This window comes from Salmo trutta, chromosome 33 (assembly GCF_901001165.1).
Source record: "Salmo trutta chromosome 33, fSalTru1.1, whole genome shotgun sequence".
Taxonomy (NCBI): domain Eukaryota; kingdom Metazoa; phylum Chordata; class Actinopteri; order Salmoniformes; family Salmonidae; genus Salmo; species Salmo trutta.
This window is the reverse complement of record NC_042989.1, coordinates 39302204-39324639: the sequence shown is the minus strand read 5'-3', so window position 1 is coordinate 39324639 and position 22436 is coordinate 39302204. Positions and strand designations below refer to the sequence as shown.

The following is a 22436-nucleotide window of genomic DNA, read 5'->3' as shown; positions in this document are numbered from 1 at the left end:
TTACGGAGAAGTATATACATGTATGGCTGTGTATCCATGGTTACGGAGCAGCCTGTATGTACATGTATGGCTGAGTATCCATGGTTACAGAGCAGTATATATACATGTATGGCTGAGTATCCATGGTTACAGAGCAGTATATATACATGTATGGCTAAGTATCCATGGCTCAGTATTGAGAGTCTTGTACTGTACAGTCAAGGCTATGGGTCTGGACCGTCTGGTGATCTGTAGAGTTCAGGGGTCAGGAGCATTGTCAGTCGACGTCACTCCAACCCAACACTAGTCCCGCGATCGACAGGCGAAGATTGCGCTATCTGACGTATGACGATGCGGCTGGTTGGTCTATAGAGGAAAGGGATAGGGGACGCGGTATTGTGAGTTAAATTAACCCTCTAGGGTACATCTGAAATCACACCCTATTCCTATGTAATGCAATACTTTTGGCACAAGTCTGGCCAAAAATAGTGCCAAATATAGGGAATAGGGTGCAATTTGGGACGTAACCCTAGAGAGCCCAGAAATTGAGCAGCCTGGTGCCTTCTGAGTACCAAATGGCTCCCTATTCCCTATGGGGCCGTGGTTAAATGTAGTGCACTATATATAGGGAATAGGGTTCTATAGGGCCCTGGTCTAAAGTAGTGCACTATGTAGGGAATAGGGTTCTATAGGGCCCTGGTCTAAAGTAGTGCACTATATAGGGAATAGGGTTCTATAGAGCTCTGGTCTAAAGTAGTGCACTATATAGAGAATAGGGTGCCATTTGGGACACAACCCTTGTCTTGTCTTGCTTCACTGCTGTGCTGAGTCAACTCCTTAACACACTGAGCCAGACAGGTCTGCTTCCCCTGGAGTGTAGAAGTCAGGAATGGGCAGGCCAGTGTGCAGGGTCACCTACAGAACACAGGACAAACATTGTCATCATCACCATCATCATCACCATCATCATCACCCTCCTCCTTCTCCTCCTCATCATCACCACCATCATCACCCTCCTCCTCCTCATCATCACCACCATCATGACCCTCCTCCTCCTCATCATCATCACCACCACCATCATCATCACCCTCCTCCTCCTCCTCATCATCATCACCACCACCACCATCATCACCCTCCTCCTCATCACCACCATCACCATCATCATCACCCTCCTCCTTCTCCTCCTCATCATCACCCTCCTTCTCCTCCTCATCATCACCACCATCATCACCACCATCACCCTCCTCCTCCTCATCACCACCATCATCACCCTCCTCCTCCTCCTCATCACCACCAACATCATCATCCTCCTCCTCCTCCTCCTCATCATATCCTTGCAGCAAAAAAAAGTATATATTCACCAAGTAGATAGAACTAGCTGTAGAAAGATGTAATTTGAAGTATTGACCAACAGGTGGAACTGTTGAGCTAAATGAGAACTAGACAGCTGTCACGTTACTGCTGCTGGTGTCAGCAAACACATCATTACTGTCACCAATACAAATGAATATAGATGAGGAAGCTGTCTGTCTACAGGCAGGGAAAATTTCATACATATTCATAGACTATATTGTGTAGCTTCTTCAGACGTTTCTCTGTTGCGGAGATGCTACACAGGTTGGTGTAACGGTGTTTCTACGTTGGGGGCTACCTGGTTGGTGTAACGGTGTTTCTACGTTGGGGGCTACCTGGTTGGTGTAACGGTGTTTCTACGTTGGGGGCTACCTGGTTGGTGTAAAGGTGTTTCTACGTTGGGGCTACCTGATTGGTGTAACGGTGTTTCTACGTTGGGGGCTACCTGGTTGGTGTAACGGTGTTTCTACGTTGGGGGCTACCTGGTTGGTGTAACGGTGTTTCTACGTTGGGGGCTACCTGGTTGGTAAAACATTGTTTCTACGTTGGGGCTATAACATTGTTTCTACGTTGGGGCTATAACGTTTCTACGTTGTTTCCAGGTTACCTGTACGTTTCGGTTGAGGCTGACAGCAGGGTAGTAGAGCCCCTCGATGCCTTCGAAGGCCACAGGACCCTGCTGTTCGTCGTTGATGAGGAAGATGAGAATCCCTCTGGTGAAGTCTAACAACACTCCTACTGTAGCCTCTTCACTGACGCCCCCGTCCGTCCTGAAGAGACACAGAAACACAGGGGTAAGGTCAAACACACACACTATTCACTGAGACACAGAAACACAGGGGTAAGGTCAAACACACACACTATTCACTGAGACACAGAAACACAGGGGTAAGGTCAAACACACACACTATTCACTGAGACACAGAAACACAGGGGTAAGGTCAAACACACACACTATTCACTGAGACACAGAAACACAGGGGTAAGGTCAAACACACACACTATTCACTGAGCAACAATACACACGAACCACAGGAGGTTGGTGGCATCTTAATTGGGGAGGTTGGGCTCTGGTAATGACTCGAGCGGAATCAGTGGATTTTTTTCTTTTTTTAAAAACATTTTATTTGACTTTTATTTAACCAGGTAGGCCAGTTGAGAACAAGTTCTCATTTACAACTGCGACCTGGCCAAGATAAAGCAAAGAAGTGCGACACAAACAACAACACAGAGTTACGCATGGAATAAACAAACGTACAGTCAATAACACAATAGAAAAGGTCTGTATACAGTGTGTACAAATGGCTAGAGGAGGTAAGGAAATAAATAGGCCAATAGTAGCGAAGTAATTACAGTTTAGCAAATTAACACTGGAGTGATAGATGAGCAGCTGATGATGAGCAGATGATGGTGTGCAAGTAGAAATACTGGTGTGCAAAAGAGCAAAAAAGTAAATTAAAAACAATATGGGGATGAGATAGGTAGAATGGATGGGCTATTTACAGATGGGCTGTGTACAGGTACAGTGATCGGTAAACTGCTCTGACAGCTGATGCTTAAAGTTAGTGAGAGAGATATAAGACTCCAACTTCAGCGATGTTTGCAATTCGTTCCAGTCATTGAAATGGTATCAAACACATCAAACACATGGTTTCCGTGGTTTCCAGGTGTTTGATGCCGTTCCATCCATTATCATGAGCTATCCTCCCCTCACCAGCCTCCTCTGGTACACACATAGACCTAAACATAAAATACACTCTGTATATTGTACAGATCCGGCAACACATTTCCCATTTGGGCATCTATCATCTTATTTTATATTTCACATGCTAAGTATGTAGAAGCAAGACACTGATTCACATGTAAAACACATCGTAGCTCCCATTGAGAGACACGGAGACCCAGTGGCTAAGTTATCGCTCCATTTCTATTACCTGTTGGTGTGTGAGTTGTTGTGTGTGTACCAGGTGACGTGAGAGGACGTACCTGTTAGTGTGTGTGTACCAGGTGACGTGAGAGGACGTACCTGTTAGTGTGTGTGTACCAGGTGACGAACCTGTTAGTGTGTGTGTACCAGGTGACCTACCTGTTAGTGTGTGTGTACCAGGTGACGAACCTGTTAGTGTGTGTGTACCAGGTGACGTACCTGTTAGTGTGTGTGTACCAGGTGACGTACCTGTTAGTGTGTGTGTACCAGGTGACCTACCTGTTAGTGTGTGTGTACCAGGTGACGTACCTGTTAGTGTGTGTGTACCAGGTGACCTACCTGTTAGTGTGTGTGTACCATGTGACGTACCTGTTAGTGTGTGTGTACCAGGTGACGTACCTGTTAGTGTGTGTGTACCAGGTGACCTACCTGTTAGTGTGTGTGTACCAGGTGACGTACCTGTTAGTGTGTGTGTACCAGGTGACGTACCTGTTAGTGTGTGTGTACCAGGTGACGTACCTGTTAGTGTGTGAGTTGTTGCGTGTGTGTACCAGGTGATGTACCTGTTAGTGTGTGTGTACCAGGTGACGTACCTGTTAGTGTGTGTGTACCAGGTGACGTACCTGTTAGTGTGTGTGTACCAGGTGACGTGAGAGGACGTACCTGTTAGTGTGTGTGTACCAGGTGACGAACCTGTTAGTGTGTGTGTACCAGGTGACCTACCTGTTAGTGTGTGTGTACCAGGTGACGAACCTGTTAGTGTGTGTGTACCAGGTGACGTACCTGTTAGTGTGTGTGTACCAGGTGACGTACCTGTTAGTGTGTGTGTACCAGGTGACCTACCTGTTAGTGTGTGTGTACCAGGTGACGTACCTGTTAGTGTGTGTGTACCAGGTGACCTACCTGTTAGTGTGTGTGTACCATGTGACGTACCTGTTAGTGTGTGTGTACCAGGTGACGTACCTGTTAGTGTGTGTGTACCAGGTGACCTACCTGTTAGTGTGTGTGTACCAGGTGACGTACCTGTTAGTGTGTGTGTACCAGGTGACGTACCTGTTAGTGTGTGTGTACCAGGTGACGTACCTGTTAGTGTGTGAGTTGTTGCGTGTGTGTACCAGGTGATGTACCTGTTAGTGTGTGTGTACCAGGTGACGTACCTGTTAGTGTGTGTGTACCAGGTGACGTACCTGTTAGTGTGTGTGTACCAGGTGACCTACCTGTTAGTGTGTGAGTTGTTGTGCATGAACCAGGAGCGGTTGTTGTCCACATACATGGCCCAGGCCTTGTCATCCTTTCCCAGCATCACATCCTTCAGCACGTCAACACGGGCAACCCCGAACGCAGGGTCCGGGTGGTTGTCATAGCGATCCACCGTGATCTCCCAGTAGTGCACACCGCGGGAGAAGCCGGAGTTACCCATGACCACCCTGTCGTCGTAGCTGTTGCACGTCACCGTCAGGTTGTCGTTGGAGAGGATGATGTCAGGGTGGGCCGACGTGGGGTCAAAGGTGAACCAGGCAACTGTAGAATGTACGCGCACGCACACACACACACAAGTTCTTCCATCATAAGGTATCGTCAGTGTGATCATAGTGAAAACATGTAACAGAGGACAAGAGGCTGGTTAGGTAACGGTCTAGTCTGAGGTGAGTGACTATGATATAGCCAGACGGGTATAAAACAAGTAAGCAGGATCAATAAGTTAGCCAGCTAACTTTGATAAACATCTAGAAATAACTGTTTATTTTCTGGTTCATTAAGGCTGATCACATACAGTAGATATAATGTTCGTTGAAGTCAATTAGGCCATGAACATTTCCAAGGTTATCTTTCTAAAAAACTAAAACGTTTCAGAATATTCAGAAGAGTTAGCTGGCTAACTCCTTGATTCTGTTTTGTAGTTATAGTCCTTTGGTCCCAAATCTGGCACGACAACAGTTAGCCAAACAGAAAAAAGAGATCTGGGACCAGGCAACAGTAGTATGATGTATCATCAATGACCAACATGAAGACAAACATTTAACACTTGAGTGTTACCAGAATGTATGACTCTATCCTGACAGATAGTCTATAGCAGGGTTTCCCAAACTCAGTCCTGGGCCCCCTCTGGGTACACGTTTTGATTTTTGCCCCAGCGCTACACAGCTGATTCAAATAATTAAAGCTTGATGATGAGTTGGTTCCTGGAGAACAACCCTCCACTAGGTGTTCACTCCAACCCTGTTCCTGGAGATCTACCCTCCACTAGGTGTTCACTCCAACCCTGTTCCTGGAGATCTACCCTCCACTAGATGTTCACGCCAACCCTGTTCCTGGAGATCTACCCTCCACTAGGTGTTCACTCCAACCCTGTTCCTGGAGATCTACCCTCCACTAGATGTTCACTCCAACCCTGTTCCTGGAGATCTACCCTCCACTAGATGTTCACTCCAACCCTGTTCCTGGAGATCTACCCTCCACTAGGTGTTCACTCCAACCCTGTTCCTGGAGATCTACCCTCCACTAGATGTTCACTCCAACCCTGTTCCTGGAGATCTACCCTCCACTAGGTTTTCACTCCAACCCCAGTTGTAATTAAGCTGATTCAGCTTATCAGGCAGTTTATTATTAGAAGCAGGTGCGCTACATTATAAGGGTTGAAGTGAAAACCTACAGGAGTCTAGCTCAGGAACAGGGTTGAAGAGACCTGCTGTAAACCTACAGGACTCTAGCTCCAGGAACAGAGTTGAAGAGACCTGCTGTAAACCTACAGGACTCTAGCTCCAGGAACAGGGATGAAGTGAAAACCTACAGGACTCTAGCTCCAGGAACAGGGTTGAAGAGACCTGCTGTAAACCTACAGGAGTCTAGCTCCAGGAACAGGGTTGAAGTGACCTGCTGTAGACCTACAGGAGTCTAGCTCCAGGAACAGGGTTGAAGTGACCTGCTGTAAACCTACAGGACTCTAGCTCCAGGAACAGAGTTGAAGAGACCTGCTGTAAACCTACAGGAGTCTAGCTCCAGGAACAGGGTTGAAGTGACCTGCTGTAGACCTACAGGAGTCTAGCTCCAGGAACAGAGTTGAAGTGAAAACCTGCAGGACTCTAGCTCAGGAACAGAGTTGAAGTGACCTGCTGTAGATAGTATGCAGAGCTGGGTTCAAATCCCATATCTCTGACACATACTTTCAAATACACTGTTATGACACATACATTACAAATACAATACTACATTAGACACTCAAGGAGATGGCAGATGCTATCTCTGTGGGCACTCCATGTAATGGGGTTTGATACAGTTACCATGGTAATTGGAACATAATGTGAGTGTTCCCATAGGAATATCATTTGAGTAAAAATGATGTTGATTGGAGGTTCACAGTGAAACCTGAATAACTGAAGCCCCAATTGGACAGCAAACTGCCCACCCCTTGGTTATCAAGTCAATGATTGGTTGCTGTGATATTTGCAATGATCAGGTTAGGAGTGGGGCTGAGTGGAGTGCAGGAGACATTCTGCAATGAGAGGGTTAAAGGGCGTGTGACCCATCCATACCTGTGGCTAGCGTTTGCATATCACATGGGGATTGTCCAGCTGCAATGTGAAATGCACAGAGAGAGGGAGAAGAAGGGGGGTGGGAGAGAGAGAGAAATAGAGAGAGAGAGAGGAGAGAGAGAGAGAGAGAGAGAAAGAGAAAGAGAGAGAGAGAGAGAGAGGTGAGAAGTGGCAGGGTGTGTAGGAGGTGTGGGTGGAGGGTGGAGGGTGGAGGGTGGAGGAGAGAAAGTGGTGAGGGAGAGAGGGAGAGAGAGGGAGAGAGAGAGAGAGCAGTGTGTATGAGTTGACGATAGAGGGTGGAAGAGAGGGTAAAAGCCGTGTTGAGTTGAACAGGGAAGCTGGTTCTTTTCAGTGGCCATTTTAATATCACAAAAGAAGATCCAAGTATATTCCACCCATTCTAGGGATTATTTTACAAACCAACGACAAGAGCTACTGTCACGTCCTGACCAGTAAAAGGGGTTATTTGTTATTGTAGTGTGGTCAGGGCATGGCAAGGGGTGTTTGTTTTGTGTGTTTTTTGGGGGGGGGATTATGTTCTATGTTAATCTATTTCTATGTTGATTCTAGGTTGTCTATGTCTAGGTTGGTAGTGTTTGGGATTGGTCTCTAATTGGAGGCAGCTGTATCTCGTTGCCTCTGATTAGAGACTATATTTAAGTAGGTTTTTTTTCCTCATTGTGTTTGTGGGTGGTTATTTTCTGTTTAGTGTTTCGTGTACCTGACAGAACTGTTTGGCTGTCGTTCGTTTCTTGTTTTGTTTAGTGTTCTAAAATAAAGTTAATTATGAGCACACAACCCGCTGCGCCTTGGTCTACCCTCTTCGACGGCCGTTACAGCTACAGATTATAGCAGTCTTTCCCCTAGATTATTTTTCAGATGGGGAGCAAAGGCAAAATGAATCCTGGTCGTCTGGTGAAACCTGAAACCTAGAATCTGTCCGGACCCGTCTGTTTTTTTGGATCAATTATGATCTTTTTCAAACCAATAACAAGATTTACGTCAGCGAACCTTATAAAGAGGCAAGCCAGTAAAAAAAATATTTGACAAAAGAGAGAGGGAGCTGTGTGGAGCCCTACAAGGCTACTGTTCTTTTCACAGGCCATATTATCAGGGAGAAGATTACATTTTCTATCTCGCGGATGTTAGCAAGCACAGCTATATTCCTGAGTATTATGAGGAGGGTAGCGGGAGCCGCCTGGACCCGCGTCACCCCTGTTACGCCTGTGTGAACTTCAACCCCTGTTACGCCTGTGTGAACTTCAACCCCTGTTACGCCTGTGTGAACTTCAACCCCTGTTACGCCTGTGTGAACTTCAACCCCTGTTACGCCTGTGTGAACTTCAACCCCTGTTACGCCTGTGTGAACTTCAACCCCTGTTACGCCTGTGTGAACTTCAACCCCTGTTACGCCTGTGTGAACTTCAACCCCTGTTACGCCTGTGTGAACTTCAACCCCTGTTACGCCTGTGTGAACTTCACAGGTCTACTGATGGGTGACGAGTCTGTCTGTCTGTCTGTCTGTCTGTCTGTCTGGCTACCTTACTCGCTCTGTCTGTCTGTGTCTGTCTGTCTGTCTGTCTGTCTGTCTGTCTGTCTGTCTGTCTGTCTGTCTGTCTGTCTGTCTGTGTGTGTGTGTAGAGCTGAGCAGCATACACAATGGGAAAGCAGGTGTAAAGGTGGGTTGGATTAGATAGTACTTTATATGTGCTTATTATACACCTGTCTATATATAAAGTACTATCTATCTTATAGCCTGGTGGGTGCAGTCTGTCTGTGTCTGTCTATATATAAAGTACTATCTATCTCATAGCCTGGTGGGTGCAGTCTGTCTGTGCTTTACACCTGTCTATATATAAAGTACTATCTATCTCATAGCCTGGTGGGTGCAGTCTGTCTGTGTCTGTCTATATATAAAGTACTATCTTATAGCCTGGTAGGTGCAGTCTGTCTGTGCTTTTAGCCAACTCTTCTCTGCGTTGGTTCATTGCCATACTAATATGTATGTCTATGGCAGGACAATGATGGATAGAGGAGTTGGATACAGTACAGACAGTATGGGACCAGGTTAGTCTATAGAGGAGTTGGATACAGTACAGACAGTATGGGACCAGGTTAGTCTATAGAGGAGTTGGATACAGTACAGACAGTATGGGACCAGGTTAGTCTATAGAGGAGTTGGATACAGTACAGACCGTATGGGACCAGGTTAGTCTATAGAGGAGTTGGATACAGTACAGACAGTATGGGACCAGGTTAGTCTATAGAGGAGTTGGATACAGTACAGACAGTATGGGACCAGGTTAGTCTATAGAGGAGTTGGATACAGTACAGACAGTATGGGACCAGGTTAGTCTATATTGGAGTTGGATACAGTACAGACAGTATGGGACCAGGTTAGTCTATAGAGGAGTTGGATACAGTACAGACAGTATGGGACCAGGTTAGTCTATAGAGGAGTTGGATACAGTACAGACAGTATGGGACCAGGTTAGTCTATAGAGGAGTTGGATACAGTACAGACAGTATGGGACCAGGTTAGTCTATATTGGAGTTGGATACAGTACAGACAGTATGGGACCAGGTTAGTCTATAGAGGAGTTGGATACAGTACAGACAGTATGGGACCAGGTTAGTCTATAGAGGAGTTGGATACAGTACAGACAGTATGGGACCAGGTTAGTCTATAGAGGAGTTGGATACAGTACAGACAGTATGGGACCAGGTTAGTCTATAGAGGAGTTGGATACAGTACAGACAGTATGGGACCAGGTTAGTCTATAGAGGAGTTGGATACAGTACAGACAGTATGGGACCAGGTTAGTCTATAGAGGAGTTGGATACAGTACAGACAGTATGGGACCAGGTTAGTCTATGTTTGCATCCCAAATAGCACCCTATTCCCTATATAGTGCACTACTTCTGTCCCCCTATGGGTCCTGGTCAAAAGTAGTGCACTACATAAGCTCTATAGATTCCCTGTGAACAGAGTGTGCGGTGGTTGGATTTACTCTCGGAGGTCTGCATGGCCAGTGTCTTGCTGTACTGTCCTACTCCACTGGCGTTGAAAGCTTTGACCCTGGACATGTAGGTGCTGTTGTAGTGGAGTCCATCCACCGTGCAGATCGTCTCCGTCCCCACGTACACTTCCTGTAAGGAACATGACAACTTCCTGTTAGAACCATCGACAACTTCCTATCAATTCCTGTTAGAAGGTCACCCCACTTGGACGATGGTGGCGAGTCTCGTTCGGCCGTCATGATCTCGCAAGCTTACATTCTGTTTCGAAACAGGATGACCGTACAAAGCTTGACGGTGGTGGTCACAACAAAAATAGTAAAACCAATATAAACAGGATTTTCCTCTTGGTGTAATGGGTTAAAATGTGGGCTTGTTCAACAACAGACAGATTAAGAGTAAAGTTGTTTACTAGCTATACCACCCAAGGCTAACAGAGGAAGGGGGTGTTTTACGTTCTACCTATCTATCTAAAATTAGAGAATGGCCGATTTAGACTCAGTGCTGATGACAGAAAGAGAGAGAGAGAGAGGGAGGGAGGGAGAGAGAGAGAGAGGGAGAGAGAGAAAGAGGGGGAGAACTCAGCGAGAGAAAGAGGGAGTTTGTACACTTGAGCGTGACTGCGTGGGTATAGCAGCATCAGTAGCATCAGTAGTAGCAGCCTACACTAGACTGTGTAGTATAAATAGCAGTAGTAGGAGCCTACACTGGACTGTGTAGTATAAATAGCAGTAGTTGCAGCCTACACTGGACTGTGTAGTATAAATAGCAGTAGTAGTAGCCTACACTGCACTGTGTAGTATAAATAGCAGTAGTTGCAGCCTACACTAGACTGTGTAGTATAAATAGCAGTAGTAGTAGCCTATACTGGACTGTGTAGAATAAACAGCAGTAGGATCCAGTCACTGTTTACATCCAAACGGCACCCTTTCCCCTATACAGTGCACTACTACCCTATGGGGCCCTGGTCAACAGTAGTGCACTATAAAGGAAATAGGGGGCCATTTAGGACACGACCTCAGACTCTGAGCAGAGTGAGCCACTGCAATGCCTGGTGATCATGCGTGAGTCAGAGAACAGAGGGAAAGCTAACCTTTCTCGCTCTCTCTCTCTCTCTAGGTGTCTGTTTTTGTGTTTGAGTTGTCGTGCACGTTACTGTGCGTTTGTCCTGTTGTATGAATCATATAGTTACTGTGTTGCTAGTTGTGTAATATCTCAGAACCCAGAACCAAATCTGGTGTGTAAAGGACGTCAAGCTGCTTGTTTAGCGACTGCCGCTTCCCCTTGATTCAGCTCATACCGAGGCTTGAACTCAGGACCTCTGCCTCACAAACACACACGACTGCCCTCCTGAAGCAGTCCAACCATTCGTCCAATTAAAAAAAAAGAAGGCCTTCTTCAATTACGTAAGGGGCGAAACTTCAGGCTAAGGAGTGAGTTTCACAGATCCCCCCTCTGCTACACTGGCTTGCTGTCAGGATAAACTACTGTTGTACTGTATATTACATTGTGTGGATGTGTTTGTGTCGGTATATTGTAGATTATCCTGGCCCATATCCATCTATGGATGTTATGGTTCAGTCTCTCTTTTGGTTGGTCGGTTTGCGCGGCGGACCAGATCGAAGGCTTACAGTAAACTGGAACCCGGGTTCAGTTGACTTTGGTTAAACACAGTCAAGGATGAGTGTTACCTCAGCGAAACCAGCTCCTGCTTCCAACATCCTTTCTCTAGTCACAAATAGCACCCTTTCCCCTATGTAGTACACTACTTAGTCACAAATAGCACCCTTTCCCCTATGTAGTACACTACTTAGTCACAAATAGCACCCTTTCCCCTACGTAGTACACTACTTAGTCACAAATAGCACCCTTTCCCCTATGTAGTACACTACTTAGTCACAAATAGCACCCTTTCCCCTACGTAGTACACTACTTAGTCACAAATAGCACCCTTTCCCCTATGTAGTACACTACTTAGTCACAAATAGCACCCTATCCCCTATGTAGTGCACTATTTAGTCACAAATAGCACCCTATTCCCTATGTAGTGCACTACTTAGTCACAAATAGCACCCTATTCCCTACGTAGTATACTACCTGGTCACAAATAGCACCCTATATTTGTAGTACACTACTGTGACCAGAAATAGGTTGCCATTTGGTCCACTATAGGAGCAGGTGTCCCTCTAAAGACTTAGTCTTCCCAGTAACCTGCTCCTATACAGTTCTATAGACTTAGTCTACCCAGTAACCTGCTCCTTTGTTCTATAGACTTAGTCTACCCAGTAACCTGCTCCTATACAGTTCTATAGACTTAGTCTACCCAGTAACCTGCTCCTTTGTTCTATAGACTTAGTCTACCCAGTAACCTGCTCCTATACAGTTCTATAGACTTAGTCTACCCAGTAACCTGCTCCTATGTTCTATAGACTTAGTCTACCCATTAACCTGCTCCTATGTTCTATAGACTTAGTCTACCCAGTAACCTGCTCCTATACAGTTCTATAGACTTAGTCTACCCAGTAACCTGCTCCTATCTTCTATAGACTTAGTCTATCCATTAACCTGTGCCTATGTTCTATGGACTTAGTCTACCCAGTAACCTGCTCCTATACAGTTCTATAGACTTAGTCTACCCAGTAACCTGCTCCTATACAGTTCTATAGACTTAGTCTACCCAGTAACCTGCTCCTATACAGTTCTATAGACTTAGTCTACCCATTAACCTGCTCCTATACAGTTCTATAGACTTAGTCTACCCAGTAACCTGCTCCTATACAGTTCTATAGACTTAGTCTACACATTAACCTGCTCCTATACAGTTCTATAGACTTAGTCTACCCAGTAACCTGCTCCTGTCTTCTATAGACTTAGTCTACCCAGTAACCTGCTCCTATACAGTTCTATAGACTTAGTCTACCCAGTAACCTGCTCCTATACAGTTCTATAGACTTAGTCTACCCATTAACCTGCTCCTATCTTCTATAGACTTAGTCTACCCAGTAACCTGCTCCTATGTTCTATAGACTTAGTCTACCCATTAACCTGCTCCTATACAGTTCTATAGACTTAGTCTACCCAGTAACCTGCTCCTATGTTCTATCGACTTAGTCTACCCATTGACCTGCTCCTATACAGTTCTATAGACTTAGTCTACCCAGTAACCTGCTCCTATACAGTTCTATAGACTTAGTCTACCCATTAACCTGCTCCTATCTTCTATAGACTTAGTCTACCCAGTAACCTGCTCCTATGTTCTATAGACTTAGTCTACCCAGTAACCTGCTCCTATGTTCTATAGACTTAGTCTACCCAGTAACCTGCTCCTATACAGTTCTATAGACTTAGTCTACCCATAAACCTGCTCCTATACAGTTCTATAGACTTAGTCTACCCATTAACCTGCTCCTATGTTCTATAGACTTAGTCTACCCAGTAACCTGCTCCTATACAGTTCTATAGACTTAGTCTACCCAGTAACCTGCTCCTATACAGTTCTATAGACTTAGTCTACCCAGTAACCTGCTCCTATGTTCTATAGACCTAGTCTACCCATTAACCTGCTCCTATACAGTTCTATAGACTTAGTCTACCCATTAACCTGCTCCTATACAGTTCTATAGACTTAGTCTACCCATTAACCTGCTCCTATACAGTTCTATAGACTTAGTCTATCCAGTAACCTGCTCCTATCTTCTATAGACTTAGTCTACCCAGTAACCTGCTCCTATACAGTTCTATAGACTTAGTCTACCCATAAACCTGCTCCTATCTTCTATAGACTTAGTCTACCCAGTAACCTGCTCCTATACAGTTCTATAGACTTAGTCTACCCAGTAACCTGCTCCTATACAGTTCTATAGACTTAGTCTACCCATTAACCTGCTCCTATACAGTTCTATAGACTTAGTCTACCCAGTAACCTGCTCCTATACAGTTCTATAGACTTAGTCTACCCAGTAACCTGCTCCTATACAGTTCTATAGACTTAGTCTACCCAGTAACCTGCTCCTATGTTCTATAGACTTAGTCTACCCAGTAACCTGCTCCTATACAGTTCTATAGACTTAGTCTACCCATAAACCTGCTCCTATCTTCTATAGACTTAGTCTACCCATTAACCTGCTCCTATACAGTTCTATAGACTTAGTCTACCCATTAACCTGCTCCTATACAGTTCTATAGACTTAGTCTACCCAGTAACCTGCTCCTATACATTTCTATAGACTTAGTCTACCCATTAACCTGCTCCTATACAGTTCTATAGACTTAGTCTACCCAGTAACCTCCTCCTATACAGTTTAGCAGCCTGTCAGTGCTACAGATTCCCCTGCTGTTATACAGAAGGCATTGTTCAAGGGCAATAAGTAGCTGCTTCAACAAAGCATGGGGTCACAGAGGAGGGGTCTGGGAGGGGCTTTAGACATACAGATTACAGAGCTATAACCTCCAGGGCAGACTGCAGCCTCTGATCTGGGGATAACACTTCCTGTGTGTGTGTGTGTGTGTGTGTGTGTGTGTGTGTGTGTGTGTGTGAGACCATCCCATCTGGCAGTTGTGTCATGGACCAGGCCCTTCCTCCTGACGCGATGTCATTGAACTCCCTCGCGGTCACATGACCCGTATCAATCAGAGGGTTCCACACACACACACACACACACACACACACACACACACACACACACACACACACACACACACACACACGACAGACACACACACACACACACACACACACACGACAGACACACACACACACACACACGACAGACACACACACACACGACAGACACACACACACACATACACACACACACACACGACACACACACGACACACACACACACGACAGACACACACACATATGACAGACACACACACACACACACACACAGACGACAGACACACACACACAAACGACAGACACACAGACACACACACACACACACACACACAAAAGACACACACGACACACACACACACACACACAAAAGACACACACACACACACAACACACACACACACACACACACGACATCAGCGGGGACAACGATCTGTGAGGCAGACGGGGATTCAATGACAATGCCTGGCTTTCACATTCTCCACTGCTGCCCTCCCTCCCTGGTTTCCTATAAGAGACTCTTTGTTCAGCTCTGAATACAGCCTGAAAGAGGGAGGGAGTTACTGTTAAACAGTGAAGGACACAACTTTAATTGTAGCTCAAATCCTTTGAGTGTGTTAGGTTTATACTGTGTGTTTTGAACACTGGGGGACGGTTTTCACCCATCCTGAATTATCCCCCTGTTCCTATGACAACACCCACCTTGAACTGTCCCCCCCCCACCCCCCACCGTTACTATTGTAGACACAACGCCCACCCTGAACTGTCCCATGTTACTATGACAACACCCACCCTAAACTGTCCCCCGTTGCCATCGTCCAGCTCCAGGATGTATCCGTCCACAGCGATGGTGGAGAGAGGTGGCTGTTTCCATGACAACGTGGCGCTGTTGTTGATGGTGCAGCACTCCTCCAGCTGGAGCATGGGGGCAGAAGGAACTAGAAGGGGGGGGGGGGAGAGAGCGAGAGAGAATTTAAATCAACCTATGGTATAAAACAAATTGACCACATTTCTAACTAGGCAGTGGTCTCACTAATCACCCCCTTCTCTACAAGATTAATGGCATCCATTTAGGGTAACGATTATGCACAGACTAATAAACTGTCAAGGCATTTACCTCATTCTGTGGGTTCAGCTCTGTCCTTAAGTTATGTAACTATGTATTAATACAATATGGTTACTACAGTTATTACTGTATAGTTACAAATGGTGGCTATAAGGACCTTATACCACTGTTACCCATGTATATACCCAGCCCCTCCTCTCTCCTCTCCTCTCCTCTCCTCTCCTCTCCTCTCCTCTCCTCTCCTCTCCTCTCCTCTCCTCTCCTCTCCTCTCCTCCCCTCCCCTCCCCTCCCCTCCCCTCCCCTCCCCTCCCCTCTCCTCTCCTCTCCTCTCCTCTCCTCTCCTCTCCTCTCCTCTCCTCTCCTCTCCTCTCCTCTCCTCTCCTCTCCTCTCCTCTCCTCTCCTCCCCTCCCCTCCCCTCTCCTCTCCTCTCCTCTCTACCTTTCATCTGTATGAAGTCCAGTTGGTGGATGGTCTGTAACAGGGGTCCGCTGTCCAGGGTCAGGTCAAAGTCACTGGTCATCCTGGGGGTCAGGGTTCCCTTCCCCCACTGGCCCTCCGTCACGTGCACCCTCCTGATCAGGGCGTCTGAGATCTGGGGGGGAGGAACAGGGTCAAATGTACGTATCAAATTGTACCCTATTCCCTACATAGTGTACTACTTTTGACCAGGGCCCATAGGATTAGAAGTAAGGTTAGGGTTAGAGCCCTGGTTAAAAATAGTGCACTATGTAGGGAATAGTGGGCAATATGGGACGCAGATCGGGTCACAGAGGATTTAATCTCAGACACTTCTAAACAAAAAAAAACCGAAGTGAGTGTCGCGAGCAGGCGGGGGGTGTGCAAATTAAACTTGAGTTGCGTGTGACTTTCAGAGAGCAGAACGTCATTGCCCGGTGCTGCGTGCAAAATATTAATTTGAGAGCAGAGAATATATATATATATATTTTTTTTTTTTTCCCCCAGCGATACTCAGAAGTTACTGCCCCCCAAATACATCACATCCCCACATGGATTTCTCCTCTAACACCAAGACATCTTGCTCTAGCAACGGAAATCTTTTTACGATCATTTTATTACAGGTGAACATTCTAGCTTAGTTATAATTATTATGGCTAAACCACACCTATTTCTACAATTTATCTTATTAAAAATAGATGTTAAACCTAACCTTAACCACACTGCTAACCTCACGCCTAATCCTATATTCTTAGAAAAAAAGGTGCCATCTAGAACCTAAAAGGGTTCTTTGGCTGAACCCTTTGAAGAACCATTTTTGGCTCCAGGTAGAACCTATTTTGGGTTCCATGTAGAACCCTTTCCACAGAGGGTTCTACATGGAACTGAAAAGGGTTCTACCTGGAACCAAAAATGGTTCTATCTGGGAACAACAAAAGGTTATCCAATGGGGAGAACCAAAGAACCCTTTTGGAACCCTTTTTTTCTAAGAGTATAACCTATTTTTGTTTTCATTAAGTTTTACGATACAGCTAATTTTGACTTTGTGGCTGTGTTATCTAGTGGATAATCATGAGTCTCGACATAGAGCTCGTTGGATGATGAGTTGAGCCTTCTTGAGTGCGTGACGTCACACAGACGCTCTACCGAGCCGTCTGTTCAGCTAGCTCGTAACCCGCCGTTATGAGCAGTTAGCACCGAACGAACGACTTAGGAAACCCAGCTTCAGCTTGTTCACCAAATTAAAATGAAAGTCCCACCAGCTAGCTACCAATACATTTTAGTTTCACTGTTCGATCATTTAAAAAAAAAAAAAAAAAACAAGCCCACGAAACGCTCTTTTTACTTTTCCACAAATGGTCTTGTAATGTTTGCTTGATATATGAGCAAGTTAACTCAAATGTTGCGGTGGTCAGTGGATAAACTAAGTGGAAGTCTTGAATATATTTCTAAAAACGAACTAGTCACATGTCACTGCGCCACTCGGGAAGCCCCAAGAATGAAAACTTGACAAAGACGTGATTATTATTGGTGGACAATTTGATGCTTTAATGTGAATGTTCTACACATTTCAACCATGTTCCTTTGCTTACGATTCTATATTTTTTGATTCAGATATTTTTCTTTTTTTGATCTGTGGCAATTCTGTTTTGCTCGCCCAAAGTCATACCTGCAAGCTCTCAAGTTTGTCTTGTTCGCTAGCGGGACACACATCCTCTGCTTTCTCTACCAAATTTCTGTGCTCTCGACTGGTCTATGCACTCGCAGCATCATCCTCAGCCTGTGGGATCCTCTGTGCTCTTGTCTCAGTGGACTACTGCTCTCTACTGACCTCTACTGACCTCTACTGACCTCTACTGACCTCTACTGACCATGAGGAATCCTCTGGGGTCGTTCTCTACTGACCTGTAGGAATCCTCTGGGGTCGTTCTCCACTGACCTGGAGGAATCCTCTGGGGTCGTTCTCTACTGACCTGTAGGAATCCTCTGGGGTCGTTCTCTACTGACCTGTAGGAATCCGCTGGGGTCGTTCTCTTTGATGACCTCCAGACAGTATTCCATCAGGCCTGTTGTCTGACGCAGCTTCACCGTACAGTGGGATATCTGATCCCTCACCACCTGGGAGAGAGAGGGATCGAAGAAGGGAGAGAGATGTCAATGATATAAACACAGTACTGCAAAGACAGCCCTGGATCCATGTACAGTGAGATATCTGATCCCTCACCACCTGGGAGAGAGATGTCAATGACATAAACACAGTACTGTAAAGACAGCCCTGGATCCATGTACAGTGGGATATCTGGGAGAGAGAGAAGAGAAGGGCATCGATAACAAAAGTGGCATCGATAACAAAATGGTGATTAGTGGAGAGAGGACAAGAGGAGGAGACCATGTTAAGTGTCACGCACTGACCTTAGAGAGCTTTATTATTTCTCTATGTTTGGTTAGGTCAGGGTGCGACTCGGGTGGGAAATTCTATGTTTTCTATTTCTTTGTTTTTGGCCGAGTGTGGTTCCCAATCAGAGGCAGCTGATTGGGGATCATATATAAAAGTTGTCATTTTCCTTTTGGGTTTTGTGGGATATTGTTTTCTGTTTAGTATCCGTGCCTGACAGAACTATGTGCTTTTGTTTTCGCCTTTTGGTATTTTGTTTAAGTGTTTTGGGAATAAAGGAATAATGAACACTTTCCACGGTGCCCTTTGGTCTACTCTTCCTACCACCAACGAGAGCCGTTACATTAAGGCCACTGGCTTTATGCCTCGCAGTTTGAAACGTTAACCTAATGAGTCCCTAATGTTAATCTAATGTTAACCTAATGTTTCCCTGGTGTTAACCTAATGAGTCACTAATGTTTCCCTGGTGTTAACCTAATGAGTCCCTAATGTTTCCCTGGTGTTAACCTAATGAGTCCCTAATGTTAATATAATGTTAACCTAATGAGTCCCTAATGTTTCCCTGGTGTTAACCTAATGAGTCCATAATGTTAATCTAATGTTAACCTAATGAGTCCCTAATGTTAATCTAATGTTAACCTAATGAGTCCCTAATGTTAACCTAATGAGTCCCTAATGTTTCCCTGGTGTTAACCTAATGAGTCCCTAATGTTAATCTAATGTTAACCTAATGAGTCCCTAATGTTTCCCTGGTATTAACCTAATGAGTCCATAATGTTAATCTAATGTTAACCTAATGAGTCCCTAATGTTTCCCTGGTGTTAACCTAATGAGACCATAATGTTAATCTAATGTTAACCTAATGAGTCCCTAATGCTAACCTAATGAGTCCCTAACATTAACCTAATTATTCCCTGGTGTTAACCTAATGAGTCCTTAACATTAACCTAATGTTTCCCTGGTGTAGTTTGCAGCATATCCATAAAAAAAACACTGTTTATGGTATACTGGTATAGAGGGCTTGCAGTTGCATCACAAATCACCTAGCAACCATACCAGGCGCCATGTTGGAAGACCAGACTCTCAGTCTGGTGGAAGTCCTCCAGTCGTCCACATGGCTTTGTTTTGCTACCACTGGAAACTTCGGGAAGATTGCTCATTATTTAGTTTTTTCTAAAGACCCAGAAAATGGAGGCAGTGGGAGAACCTTTTCAAGTAAGTGAATACAGAATAATACAGCCTGTTTTTTTGTGATGTTTTCTGTCCTCGGATACAGAGAGCCGTGAAACCCTGTCTGCAGATGAAGAGGTCCTAATAAATGTCCCAAGAGAATAACATTACATCCTTGTATACCATGGATTATAGGTGTACCTATGTTAGCAAATGTTGTAAACAACATAAAAATACAGTTTAAAAGTCACAAATAATTGATAAACCTATTACAAGTGGAGCAGGGCAACCCTGCTGGGTGTGCAGGGTTCTGTTCCAGCCCAGCACTAACACACATGATTCAACTGATCAAACCTAATGAGTTAATAATCAAGTGTTCTATTGCTGTGTCACGTCCTGACCAGTAAAGTGGTCATTTTGTTATTGTAGTTGGACAGGACGTGGCAGGGGTGTGTTTGTTTTGTGTTGTTGGGTTTTTTGGGTACTGTTCTATGTAATCTATTTCTATGTGGTTATCTAGTTGTTCTATTTCTATGTTCAGGGTTTTGGTTTGGCCTTCAATTGGAGGCAGCTGTTCTTCGTTGCCTCTAATTGGAGGCCATAATTAAGTAGGGGTTTTCAGCTTGTGTTTTGTGGGTGGTTGTCTCCGTGTATAGTCAGTGTACCTTACAGGACTGTTTTCGTCGGTCTTTTGGTCAGTGTTCATTTTCTTTCAATTAAACAAGAAGATGATTCACATACCGCTGCAGTTTGGTCCACTACCTACAACGACGCTTATGACATGCTGGGCTGGAACAAAAGTCTGCTCCTCCAGTAGATCAGTGATCAGTGGAGCAATGGTTGGCCACCACTGGTATTGACTTTGTTTTTTATTCACCTGAAATGATACTTTAGTAATAATATCCTACTTGTTACTAAGACATCTAACATACTGTATGAGTTAGCTTACTTGTACACTTTGAAATGATATGAAAGTGTTGATTCTTTGAAGTGAAGTGTTTCAACTAATCCTGCAATAAATGTATTTGTTTAATTTGTCTGTTTCTATGTTGTATTCTCAAAAGAAACATGACCTTTTTGTTCAGTCTTAAGCTCTCCAATTAGCTTTTGATTGTCACTTTTTTTTTTCTTCAGGATGTGATCCATGTGAACCCATTTTGCAGCTGATAATGGCATGCAACACTAATGCAGCCATAGGTCTACAGTAGTGGTTCCCAACTACAGTCCTCCAGTACCCCCAACAACACACGTTGTTGTTGTAGCTCCGGACACACCTGATTGAACTCATCGAGGGCCTGATGATTAGTTGACGAGTTGAATCAGGTATGTTTGTTTTTTTTCATTTGTATTTCACGTTTATTTAACCAGGTAGGCCAGTTGAGAACAAGTTCTCATTTACAACTGCGACCTGGCCAAGATAAAGCAAAGCAGTGCGACACAAACAACACAGAGTTACACATGGGATAAACATGTGTACAGTCAGTAACACAATAGAAAAATCTATATACAGTGCGTACAAATGTAGTAAGATTAGGGAGGTAAAGGCAATAAAATAGGCCATAGTGGAGAAATAATTACAATTTAGCAATTAAACACTGAAGTGAGATGTGCAGAAGATGAGTGTGCAAGGAGAGATACTGGGGCGCAAAGGAGCAAAAAAATAAATAACTATGGGGATGAGGTAGTTGGATGGGCTATTTACAGATGGGCTATGTACAGGTGCAATGATCTGTATGCTGCTCTGACAGCTGATGCTTAAAGTTAGTGAGGGAGATATAAGTCTTGAGCTTCAGTGATTTTTGCTATTCGTTCCAGTCATTGGCAGCAGAGAACTGGAAGGAAAGGCGGCCAAAGGAAGTGTTGGCTTTGGGGGTGACTAGTGAGATATACCTGCTGGAGCGCGTGCTACGGGTGGGGGCTGCTATGGTGACCAGTGAGCTGAGATAAGGCGGGGCTTTGCCTAGCAAAGACTTTTATAGATGACCTGTAGCCAGTGGGTTTGGCGCCGAATATGAAGCGAGGGCCAGCCAACAAGAGAATACAGGTCGCAGTGGTGGGTAGTATATGGGGCTTTGGTGACAAACAGATGGCACTGTGATAGACTGCATCCAATTTGCTGAGTAGAGTGTTGGAGGCTATTTTGTAAATGACATCGCCAAAGTCATGGATCGGTAGGATAGTCAGTTTTACGAGGGTATGTTTGGCAGCATGTGTGAAGGATGCTTTGTTGCGAAATAGGAAGCCGATTCTAAATTTAATTTTGGATTGGAGATGCTTAATGTGAGTCTGGAAGGAGAGTTTACAGTCTAACCAGACACCTAGTTATTTGTAGTTGCCCACATATTCTAAGTCAGAACCGTCCAGAGTAGTGATGCTAGACGGGCGGGTATTTTCTAGCCTTTTACTTTTATCCAACATAAAAAACATGATTTCATATTTTGCTACAAAAGACCGAATCGAGCCAGTCGGTCCGGTCGGTCACATTTGACTTGAAAAATTTGGAAAATAATAATGGGCGGTGTCGCACAATCCAGGTCTGGAAAGTTCTTAGAGACTTCCCCCAGAAAGACTCCCAGCTCTTAGAGACTTCCCCCAGAAAGACTCCCAGCTCTTAGAGACTTCCCCCAGAAAGGCAAAGATAAAGAAGTGCAACAAAAAAAGTTACAAATGGGATAAACAAATGTACAGTCAGTAACACAATAGAAAAAAAAATATATACAGCGTGTGCAAATATAGTAAGATTAGGGAGGTAAGGCAATAAATAGGCCATAGTGGCGAAATAATTACAATTTAGCATTAACACTGGAGTGATAGATGTGCAGAAGATGAATGTGCAAGTAGAGATACTGGGGTGCAAAGGAGCAACAAAATAAATAACAATATGGGGATGAGGTAGTTGGGTGGACTATTTACAGA

General features: G+C 44.7%; 1 protein-coding gene across 4 annotated transcripts in view; it reads right to left on the bottom strand.

Annotated features, from left to right (window-relative positions):
- Positions 1 to 707: 707 nt before the first annotated feature.
- trim9 (tripartite motif containing 9) overlaps positions 708 to 22436 on the bottom strand; it is a 108876-nt gene continuing 87147 nt past the window's right edge. For 2 of the 4 annotated variants that reach the window (XM_029730899.1, XM_029730901.1), the window contains 8 exons: positions 17963 to 18073; positions 15938 to 16091; positions 15224 to 15369; positions 9804 to 9942; positions 6793 to 6831; positions 4477 to 4780; positions 1940 to 2102; positions 708 to 894 (listed from right to left, as the gene is read on the bottom strand). In XM_029730899.1, the coding sequence (XP_029586759.1) occupies positions 817 to 894; positions 1940 to 2102; positions 4477 to 4780; positions 6793 to 6831; positions 9804 to 9942; positions 15224 to 15369; positions 15938 to 16091; positions 17963 to 18073 (1134 nt within the window). In that variant the 3' untranslated portion in view covers positions 708 to 816. The remainder of the gene's footprint in view (positions 895 to 1939; positions 2103 to 4476; positions 4781 to 6792; positions 6832 to 9803; positions 9943 to 15223; positions 15370 to 15937; positions 16092 to 17962; positions 18074 to 22436) is intronic. The other 2 variants (XM_029730900.1, XM_029730902.1) reach the window with 1 other exon arrangement.